The sequence below is a fragment of the Marmota flaviventris genome, chromosome 5, assembly GCF_047511675.1.
Source record: "Marmota flaviventris isolate mMarFla1 chromosome 5, mMarFla1.hap1, whole genome shotgun sequence".
In the NCBI taxonomy this organism is placed as follows: Eukaryota; Metazoa; Chordata; class Mammalia; order Rodentia; family Sciuridae; genus Marmota; species Marmota flaviventris.
The window spans coordinates 41,185,778-41,197,967 of record NC_092502.1 but is presented as its reverse complement, the minus strand read 5'-3'; the positions used below and the strand labels follow the sequence as shown (position 1 = coordinate 41,197,967).

Below are 12,190 nucleotides of genomic sequence, written 5' to 3'. Positions count from 1 at the left end.
AGTACTGAATAACTTAATTTTCCTTAGTAAAAGCGACTATAATAAATACTTCAAAAACTGGTGTCAAATACTACAGATTCATAAGGTGAATAAGATAAATTTTTATTTAAAAATGTTTTGAGTGAGCTGTACAAAATTAATTAAATAGAATAAGTGATCAATTTATTCAGTTATTTATTTTTGGCATTTAAGTAAACTTTTTATTGAAGTATAGTGTACATAGAGCAATAAGTTAATGAATTTTGATGACCATGAATGTACCATAACCCCCAGTGAAAAATAAAACATTATCACCATCCCAGGAGCCCCTTTTTCTCTCCTCCGGTCACTTCCCATCCAAGAAAAATATCACCTTAATTCAAAAACCATATACCCACATCTTGTTTTTTGTTTCCATTTTTTCCATGTTTTTTATTGGTGCATTATAGTTGTACATAATGATGGATTTTTTGGTTACATATTCATACATGTACAAAATATAACAATATAATTTGCCCAGCATCACTCTCTTCCCTCTACCTTTCTTTTCCTTTTTCCTCTCTAGTTTCCACATATAAAACATATGCTCCTTGACCTTTTTGAGTTTGGCTTATTTCTCAACATAATATTCTCACGTTCCACCCATTTTCCTGCAAATGACATAAATTCATTTTTCTTTACGGCTGAATAAAACCCCATTGCTTATATATACATTTTTTAATCCATTCATCTGTTGATGGAAACCTAGGCTGGTTCCATAGTTTGGCTAGCTGAACTGTGCTGCTATAAACATGGGTAGGCATATACCTAAGTGATCAGTTTATAAAGGACAGGCCTACAGAGAGAATTCTCACATCCTTTAGATGATGTTTATCATACTTTTTGGCTCAAAAGCAATACAGATACACTTAAAAAATTTGCCTGCCTATTGACTCATTTCTCTGTTATTTTATACAATACCAATGAAACAAATGTCCACAAGGTAGGAAAAGAAAACACAAAAAGAACCCCCATTCTCTCCATTTACTTTCTTGCCCACAAAATCATCCAAATGATTCTAAAATTCTCTAACAAATGCAAAGAAATATTTTTAACATGAACAAGTATGCTTACAGGACTAAATGTTTTTCAAAGACTAAAGTTTGAAATCTAATAATAAACTTATCATTTATCTAGAATTCTCTAATCTTAGATAAACAACTTTTCATAGACTTCCAAAACATATGGCATGCTTTCATTAGGTAAAGCATTAAAATTTATACTTTCTGGCCTTGTTTTGGGCTATCTTAAAATCTTTTTCTTTTCCATTTATATTCACTCAGTAAACTGGATCAATCAGGGGAATTGATATGAGTTGGTGAACTTAGATATCTCTTTTTGAGTTTTGCTCTGAGGTTCGTTAGAGTGCTTAGTTCACAAGGCTCACCAGCAGGCCCCTGAAAAGCTCCAGTTAGGGCATAACTTCTCATCACATGTGAATAAGTCAATGGTACTCCTTATCTCTGTGCTTGACCACTCTCCTCTAATACCTCTGTTTGCTTCCTTAGCTACCATATAACCTCACCATACCTACAGTATTCTCTCAACCCTCTTCCAGTATGACATGTTAAAGCAATACAAGGTGAGACCAGAGGTTTATCGCTGCAGTATCCACCATTACTCTGATCACTAACTCCATCCTAGTCAAGCCCTTCTTCCTTCTGCCTGCTTCCTTCCCTCTCTCCCTCCCTTCCTTCCATGCTAGGGGTCTCTAGTATCCAGGCAAATGCTATACCACTGAGCCACATTCCCAGTCCTAAAGCTACTTCTTTTGTGGTTCTGTTACCCTGATCAGGTTCTAAGTTTCCTATTATTGGCTGCTTCTGTACTTTCTGGAAATCTTAAGTTATAGAAAGACGATCTGTAATAATAACACTGTTTTCAAGAAATTGGTTTTATTTTTTATATTTTTGGTACCAGGAATTGAGCCCAGGATTGTTTAGCAACTGAACCATATCCCCAGCCTTTTATTTTTTATTTTGAGACAGAGTCTTCTAAGTTGCTTAGGGCCTGGCTAAACTGCTGAGGCTAGCTTTGAACTTGTGATCATTCTGCCTCAGCCTCCTGTGCCACTTACAGGCATACACCACCACATACCCAATTTGGTTTTATTTTTTAACCACTAAACTCAGTTCCACTGACACTTACTGATCAATCACTCACTAACATAGCACCCACTATCCTGAGAGAGGGGTGAATATGAGATGCCTGCCCTTTAGAGAGTTCACAGCAAGGCAGACTGTGTAATAATGATGAGAGTATAAGAAAAGTCCTAAATTAAGGAATATAAACATACTACTTTTAAAAACCACCATTTACAAACCACAAATGCATTCTAATTGCTAAATAGGCAAGAATATTTAAATTTTTATAATTAAAGATATTCAAATGTAAATATCTGGTAAACATTTAATTTTCTTTTTTTTAAGTTTAATCAATTTCTTAGAAACTTAAAGACACTGGGGATAGAAAGCAGGGAAACAAATTTGAAAAAGAAAAGTACTTAAGTAAAGTTTATTGAGAGTCTACTATGTGCTAGCTAGTACGCCAGATGCTGGGATATAACAGTAAGGAAAAAAAAAAATACAGTGGTCTTACACTGATGGAGTTCCCAGTGCTATGTAATAAATGTGTAATAGTCAGACAAGTAAATGGTAAATGACACTGATAAATGCTGCTAAGAAGAACCACAGAAGTGTGAGGGCATCCCCAACCTGGACCTGACCTACGGGCATGGAGAATGGGCCAAGTGTTAAGGAAGGCTTCTGTGAGGAAGTAACATTAAAGAAAGATCTGGGGGAGCAGAGGGTAAGCCAGGTGGACAGAAGATGTGCAGACATCTTGTGCCTGGAGGACAGAGGACAGTTAAAGGAACTAAGAAAATGGCAGAAGGATCAGGGGCAGCATGGTGGGAGATAAGACAAAAGAAGTGGGGAGGAGCCACATGGTGTAGGTCATTTTAAGGCTACATCTTCATCCTAAAGACAATGAAGAGTTTTAACTGTGCTGTTAATTAAATTATGAGATCACTTATGCAAAAGAGCTGGCATAATCCCAGATCCATAACAGAAGGCCAGGCTGATTCTCCTTCTAACACATCCTCCAAAACTTACTTCTTTATCTGTGAAATGTACTTAATCAACTAACTATCGCAATGTCTTTTTTCTTTTCATAGTATCATTATAAAAGGCATCAGAATTATTTAATTTTAATCTAATGCCAATTATCTTCCAAGTTAATATAAAGTAGAATTCAAATTAGAAGTTGTTTACTGACTCACAAGATGATCTTACAGAGTGCTAAAATTTTTATAAATATAATAAATTAAACTTCTGTATTTATATTTTGATTTTACTCTAATTTTTCATACTAAATATTTTGTAAAATGTATTAGTACCAAGAGGAACCAGATACAATTAAAGCAATATGAAGTGTAAAGTAAAAGGCATAACTGAAGAGATACAAGTTTAACATTATATATTTACTTAGTAAGCTAAAATATGCCTTCAAGGAAGGGGAAGAATCTATTCAGTTTTTAGCCCTAGCCTATCAACAAGCTAATCTATAGTGTCTATGCTCTGTTGACAAAGATTTCTGGTTACTGACATTTCTTATACTTTTTCACATGATTCTGCAGCAATCCAATAAGACAGTTTGCAAACAATAAAATATTTAACCTAAAATATTTAGGCTACGCATCTTAAAGTTTACATTTGCATAGACAGAAAGCAGCTAATCTTATTGATTATTTAAAATGTTCAGAATCTTTGGTAGTTGGTCACCAGATAGGCATCACATCAGGGAACCACACTCTCCCCAGGTATTTTGAGACTTCAGTATGAACGTCATCGAGGCTATAATTGTCATCAGGGATCAGAACTTCCTCCATGATAGAGAGCTGGGTTAGTCTTCTCCCACAGAGTCTGACAAACTCAACGAATGCACTGCAGCTAACTTCACACTCACTGAGGCCCAAAGCTGTTAAATTTTTACAGTGTTGGGCAATACAGATAAGCTCATTATCAAGAGGCTGAAGACCATTAGCACACACCACTAACTCAATTAGTCGTGGGCAGTTAAGACCTATCTGTCCTAGAGTAGCTTTGCTTACTGAACGACCAAAATAAAGGTGAGTAACTGGGGTTTCTTCTTTGAAGAACGGCTCAAATTCTTCTTCATATAAAAAGAAGTACATAACAACATTAACTCCAGGGGAGTGTTTAATAAGTGCATCCCAACTGTGCTTTTTAATAGGATGAAATTCAATCTGTCCAGGGTTTTCACTTACAACATCAATTCGAAGATGCTCAAGGTTAACATGAGTCTCGCTCGAAAGTGCCAGGAGAAGTTCATCACTTAGAATGTAATAATTCAGCGCCAGCTCTTTAAGGCCTTGACAATGGTCAGCTACACAAAGGATTCCTGTGGAAAATGGGGAAAAATTCTTAAGAACAAATAATCATATTGATACTAACATAATGCTTTGTAAACTTAAATTTGATAGCATTTACTATTTGCTACACAACAGATACCTAACGATTTCCGAGATGGTTGCCAAGAAACAGGATTATACATATAATACAGTCTATATTCATGTGTTTGAATATATAATGTAATTAAAATATTCTCAGGATAAGCAATTTAAACTATATCCAGCTTACAGATTGACTTATTTGAATAAAATTAATGAGTTAGGTTTCATAAGCCTATAATTTTCAATAAGAAATTATACTGTTATCATTACTATGATAAAACATAATTTTATTTATAAAAAATATAAACTACCATCAGATGAAACATGAGGACAGCTACTCATTTTTAGGAGTCTTAGAGTATCACTGTTATTGGCAACAAGAATCTTCAATGAAGGATCATCCACTGGTGTGTCTTCGATTTTGATTGATGATAATGATTTTGAATTGACAAACACAACTGTAAGTGCTGAGACAAAATGAGCCTGGCAGGGCATAAGAAAAAATTTATGAAAACATTATTTAAAAGTCTACAGCTTCAAATCAAATAATTCATTAAAGCTATGTCAACAAATGCAAACAATCACATATTACTATTATTCACAGTACCATTAACTAGTAGAAGAAATTTTCATTATAACAAAATGTATATTTATATTTTCATAATTAGCAAATGAAATGGTGAGAAAGGGAGAAATTTCAAAAATTTCATAGAACAGGCTTTGCTGTTGTTATTTTCAACCTTAAGAATTTGGTGTTCAATATTAAACAGATACAATTATATTAATTTCCTAGAGTAGGAGTTATCAAATTATGGACCACTAAATTCAGCCCACAGTCTTTCTATGATTTGTGACTTAAGAATAGTTTTATGTTTTTAAAAGATTGAAAAAATTACTTTGTAATGTGAAAACTACATGAAACTCAGATTTCAGTGTACATGGATAAAGTCTGCCTGGCACGCAGTCCTGCCCCTTCATTATGTACTGTCTGTGTTGGCCTTACACTGCCATACCGGAGCTGAGTGTCTGAGGCAGAACTATATGGCCCTCAAAGCCTGAAATATTTATTCTTTGGACCTTTTCAACCCCTGCCCTAAAGAAATAGAAATTTTATGTTTTCTACACTTCCATATTTCAAGACCTAAAATAGTATGTGACATATAATAGATGGTCAATAAACAGTTGTTAAGAAAATGAATGGTTAGATGGATGACACACTCTTCACTGACACGGTCTTTCTAACAAATTATTTAAACAAAGTAATTCCAAACCTTTAAATGTCTTAAAGATTTATAAATTAAATTTTATTTATAGTTTTCAAAATGAAAACAATTCCACAAGGTTTCAGATGCACTGTTTTCTGGTAAAGATAGAAAGTTTGGAACTCAAATTCAGGCATGATCACTTTTCCTTTTTTAAAATCAATTTGCAACATTAATAGAACCTACTAATGATTTTATTGTTCCTATTAGGTTGACCAAACTGGCTGAAAATGCAAATTCATTTGTAAGCAAACACTGATTATAAATTGGTTCACACAAATTTTCAGAGGGAGCTGGGCGAGGCCTCTACTAGATTTTATGGTGTCAAATTATTAGAGAAATATAAACATACCACTATTTTTTAAGAAATATGAGGTTCATTTTTCCCTTAATCAACTCTTAATTAGCTACTTTAGTCTAAAAGGCTGTTTAGAGTCCATATATCACTATAACAACAATGTATTTGTTTAGCACTTTTATGCTTAGTAAAATGCTGCAATTTTATTTTATTTTTCCTTAGTTTGCCAGCAAAAAGCACCCAGATATCATGGAGATCCTCAACCTTGACAGCAGTCACAAAACTCACTTTAAACTGAAGTTTAATTTTTGGTGTCTGCTCTGGTGACTGCATCAGCTCACCTAGAAGCTGGCCCTGGAAGCTGATGTGCAACAGCAGCTTTTGAAGAAGCATTTCAGACTAATCTGATTCTATAGATCATAAACAAGGAAATACCTATGCAGAACCAATAAGTTTTCATCTGATTATTTCTATTATTCTATTATCCCAATGCCAAATTCCCCTTTTTTTCAGGGTTTCTGAATAGGGTATCCTGTGTATCTTTTAGAAGTAGGATGTGGTCTGTCTTTAGGTAAAGAATTATTTTTCACCGAGTTTGGCAATATTTAAGAATTTTAGTATGTATCCACAAAATACACAATATCCTTACCTTCGACACATTCATAAAACTTGGCTTAGCTGTTGAAATCAGTCCCAAGGTCTGGATAGAACAATTTACCAGCTGAGAAAGTATATCACAGGCAGCTTCTGCTGACTCAGTACTACTATCAACCTACAAAGAAATTTTAAAATCTGAATTTCCTAAATTTCAGAGTTACTGGAAATATATTTAATAAAATTCAACTGTACAATTTTATTTATCCATTTAATCAATACAGATGAATACTTCTTTATACAAAATGTCTCAGATTAAAAAGTAAGAAACAGATGCAATGACAAATCAACTTGCCAACTAGTTCATATTTTCAAATCTTTTATAATTACCTGAATTTCAATAATAGCATCCAAATGAAGAAAACTGAGGTTTAAGTTAGTCAGTTATAATCCAAGTGCTATATTTCAATCTACTCAGTAGCTAGAGAAAAACTTGAAAATTTTTGAGATTAAAATTTCTGCAAAACTCAAAGTACTTCCAGAGAAGGATCTAGATATACAAAATGGGTGTTGGTTGTTAACAGGTAGAAGAAAAGATCAGATTAGAAGAAGGTGATTTTCCAGTTGCTCCATGGTTCTGGAGTTAAGCAGCCAGAGTACTACTTCTCAGGAGGTGGGTGACAAAGGGAATTCACTGAAATTCAATATGAGACAGTAAGAGAATGATAGAAACATAGAAATTCATGTGCTTTGCACAAAGGACAAGAAAAATCACTTAGGAGCCAGGCCAGTGGCACCAGTTCACCACTGAAGGAACGAGGACACAGGCAGAGCGACAAAGAAACACAGTGAACAAATTAGGTGTGGGAAAACCAACAGAATGGAGAAGTGGTCTGAACTCCGCTAAACCAGAGCTGCACAGGGTGTGTGTTTAAAAAGTACTCCATGTTTCTGGATTGGCGAGTGGAGAGCTGAGGCAGGGAGCCATCCTGAGGCAGGCAAGCTAGGCTTGCTGCTATGGGAGCTCAGAAGACCATAAGAAATACTGCCATGCTGCTGTGGGGCCTAGATGATGCCTGGAGGGGCACAACTGAAATGGACACAGAGAGGATTGTGCTCATGGCAATTCAGGGTGGGGATACTGAGGGAGTGTGGCTCACTTTCGCTTTGTGTCTGGCAGCTCACATGACCAGCTGGGGAGAATCCAGAAGCTGGAGAGGCAGGTACAGTTATATAATCTGATCCAGGAAAAACCACCTTGCAAGACCTGTGGAGGGTTAGTCATCCTGCCCTGTGAGTGGAGTTCTTTGGAGGCCCCTGAGATTCAGAAGCCCAGCAGAGATCAGCATCTGCCCAGCTCCAGGTTGTGTGGATCCAATTTCTCTGTAGCAGATACCACCTGACAAAATTCCAAAGGTATGGTCAGAGCCAATCTCCAAACCCACCACTGGAAATTCTCATTTAGAACTGTCCTGATTTTTTGTTTTGCTTTGATTTTTAAATTCATTTGGTTGTTTTTGCTTTTGCTTTTTTTTTCTTGTTACCCTTTCTCCTCCATTTAATAGCTAATCTCTTGTTCACTATTCTGCTTCTTTTAGTTATTCTTTACTCTTCTGTTATAGCTGTCACTTGCTGCCCCTCTCCTCCTCTGTTCACTTTCTGAATATTTTAAACTTTCTATTGCCTTCATACTCATTTTCTTTTCTCTTAATGAACTGCAATTTTGTCATCTTTTAGAACTAGTTTATATTTAGTTTATGTAATTGCTGTCCTCACCATTCACATCATTGCAGGTATTAGTCCTGTGGATGGCCAGTTGACACCTGCTGTTTACTTTAATGCTAGATCTAGTTTATGACTACTTATTGTTAACTGCTGACCCTGTTATTCCTATTTTTGTGGTAATTGTTGTTGTAGATGTCATAGTAGGCAACAGACATTTATTTTAATGCTGTATAACATTTCCTGCTGTTTTTTTGTTTCACGCCTTTCTGGGAAGTGATTGAGATACAACTGAGTTCAGGGGGTGGAGACTCTGCTACTGAACTATATCCACAATCCAGCCAAGTGACAGTGTATCTTGCTTCACATATAATCTAAGTCCACTCAGGATTCAATGATACTTTAACACATAGAAGAGGAGAGACAACAACCCACAATTAACAACCAGGTACCAAGCAGGAATGGACAGAGGGTAGCCCTCAGATTTCACTATTGGACATATGTTCCTACAGTAAAACCAGAGAAGTTTCAAAATGATGACTGAGAGGAATCCACAGTATTACAGCAGCTCTCCAAGAGTGACTTAAATCAGCAGTTCAGTAGAGGCAAAGTGAGAGGCACTGGCAGTTGAAATTAACCCATGGAATACACTGAGCCTATGTGTTGAAGCTAAGATATACCAACAACCCAGGATTTATTCCAAAAGAGATAACTACATACTAAAGGATCCTCTCATAAAAAAGAAGGAGGAATCCATCTTAACAGATGTGCAAGTCTAAGACCTCTAAAAAATCTAAGGAAATAGGCACACAAGGCTTCCTCCAAATTATAATCCCCCAACAAAGGAATCCATACATACTAAAGGGGATAAAACTCCAAAAAAAATTACAAAAATTGATTATTAAAATGATTAATGAACAAAAGAAGACCTAAGGAATGAATTAAGAGAGCAAACACAATAGTAGAAAATCCATTTCAATAAAGAGAAAAAGATTTGAAATGAAACCAAACAGAAATCCCGGAAATGAAAAAAAACACAATAAATCCACAGAACTTCAGGCCTCAGAGAAAGGGTATGTGAACTTGAATACTTAGTATCCAGTAAGAAAAAAAGAACATAGTCAGAATATATAACAACTGGGGCTAAGGCTGTATATTGTCTAGCATATGTGAGGCCCTGGGTTTGATGCTTAGCAACACATAAAAATAAATAAATCAAATAAGGCACATCTACAACTGTCCATTTACAACGCTAAAAGAAATTTTTTTAAAAAATAATATACAAGAACTCTGGAAAAACATTAAAAGACTTAAGAGTCATTGAGATTGGGAAGAAGGCATGGAGATACAGGCTAATGGCATTTAGAACATTTTCAATGAAATTACAGCAGAAAATTCTCCAAATATTAGGAATAAGATAGACGTCCATATATGAGGCAAATAGATCCTCAAATAGATTTAAAAAAAAAAAAAAACACCTCCAAGGCACATCAAAATGCCTAACAGAGAATAAGTATAAAATATTAAAGTCACAGGAGGAAAATGTTAAGTCACACATGCAGAGGTAAACAATAAGGCTCATTTCTGCCTTCTCAGCTCATACTCTCAAATCCAGGAGGGCTTGGAATGAGGTAATCCAAGCTCTGAAAGAAAGCAATTACCAATCATTATTATTATATCCAGGAAAGCAATCATTCATAATTTAAGAATAAAAACTTTTCACAATAAGGATAAATTAAAATAATTCATAACCACTATGCCAGCACAACAGAAATTACTTTAAACTATACTCAAAAAAACTCAAAAACAAACCCCACAGCCCTCAAATGGATGAAGCTTGCTAGTAATTAAGCAAATGAAAATTAAGACCAAATTAAATATGTGAATCAATGAAAGTAACAGAAAATAATAAACATCTTTTCACAATAACTCTGAATGTAAACAGTCTCAAAAAAAGAAATATGAACGGCCAACAAATATATGAAAAAAAAAAAAAAAACGTTCAACATCCTTTGCAATTAGGGAAATGCTAATCAAAACTATACTGAGATTTCATCTCAGTCCAGTTAGAAAGGCAGACATCAAGAGTACAAAGAGCAATAATTGCTGGCGAGGAGGTGGGGAAAAGGTACACTTTGTTGGAAGCAATGCATATTAGTACAACCACTTTGAAAAGCAGCATCGAGATTCCTCAAAGTACTAGGAATAGAACCACTCAGGTATCCCATTCCTTGGTATTTATCCAGAAGATCTAAACAGTATAGTGATACATGCACACCAATGTTTATAGCAGCACATTTCACAATAGCCAGGTTATGGAATTAGCCTAGGTGCCTGTAAAGAAGAATGAAATTTTATTTTAAAGTAAATGGATAGAAATGGAGAACATGTTGAGTGAAATATACACACTTAGAAAGTCAAGATTCAAATGTTTTCTTTCATATGCAATAGATAGAGAGAGAAGATAAAAAAGGAAAAAAAAAGGAGGGGGTAATCTCACAAAAATAGAAGACCAACAGAATAGAGGGAAGAAACTGAGATGGAGAGAGAAGGATGGACATGGGGAAGAACTAGAAAACAAAATCTACCATTTATGTTATATCCATGTCATGTACGACTATACCATAATGAATTCTGCATTTCTCTATTTTTTTATAACACACTAATTAAAATAACAATAGTAGTAATGGATGGGTAGAGCAAGCTGACGGGAGAGGGAAGAGAAGAGCGGAAGGGAAGGTACTTGGGAATGAGATTGATCAAATTATGTTATATGCATGTACAAATAAGGCAAAATGATTCTCACTATTATATGTAATTATAAATCACCAAAAAATGAAATACGCAAACAAAAAGCTAACACAGCATATAAGCCAGTTTTTCTATAATGCTTATTTTTCTTACCTTAAAACTGACATACTGAAGATGTACAGCATGCTTTTTAATGATCTGCTGAATGAGATCAGGATGAGTAGACCTAAAATATGAAGTAGCTGATTGGTTCAATTCAAATTCAAACTTCCTCCAAAGGTCAGGAATATGAAACACCTCATTCCATCTCCTACACACTGAAGATGCTCGGGCCCGATCTATTAAAGGAAGATACTGAAAAATTCGTAATACCACATGGTGAGGCAGACTCCCCCAGTCGAGAACAACAGTGGACACTTGAGTCTGTTTTAGAGAAGAGCAGAACCCAAGTTTGGGCTGTTTCACTGCAGGTGAAGACTGGACAATTTTATTCACAACAGAGAAATTGTTCCTCTTCATTCTGTAAACATTAGAAAATGTTAAGTGTTTGATCTTTTTCACATTTCTATCAACTATTTGCAATTTAATTGTACAGAATCATATTATAAAATGAAAATAGTAACACAATTTTAGTAATAATATTCCACTTTCATGCATTGATAAATGCTGCTTTGCCCTAGGGATAGAGATAAATAAGTGTAAATTTATTCTCAAAGCTATGATCACATGGGGAAAAGCATTGATAAAGTATATGACTGAAGTTGGAACAAGACACAATGGAAGAAAAGAGAATGGACTTTGACTGAGTTTGCATGTGGGAGAAGTGGTTGAGGAAGCTTCCAAGAGAAAACATCTAAGGAAGCAGCATATATCTCAGGTTTTGTTTCTGTTTTTGTTTTTTTTCTGGTCAATTACTGTATCATACTACTCCTATAAAGGAGGAAGCATCACACTGCAATTTTGCTAAGAACTCCCGAGAGGTCTGGAAGACAGGTCAACATAATTGAAAGTGTAAGTCTAGATAAGTCTCAGCTATGCCACTCACTAATCAGTAATCTTGTCAGAGATAAT

General features: G+C 35.1%; 1 protein-coding gene across 1 annotated transcript; it reads right to left on the bottom strand.

The window, feature by feature from the left end:
* Nucleotides 1-3,796: 3,796 nt before the first annotated feature.
* Nucleotides 3,797-11,638, bottom strand: LOC114097274 (F-box/LRR-repeat protein 21). The gene is made up of 4 exons (XM_027941172.2): nucleotides 11,273-11,638; nucleotides 6,702-6,824; nucleotides 4,804-4,975; nucleotides 3,797-4,440 (listed from the first exon to the last, which is right to left on the bottom strand). The coding sequence occupies exons 1-4, from the start codon at nucleotides 11,636-11,638 to the stop codon at nucleotides 3,797-3,799; spliced, it is 1,305 nt and encodes a 434-aa protein (XP_027796973.1).
* Between the last annotated feature and the right edge of the window lie 552 nt (nucleotides 11,639-12,190).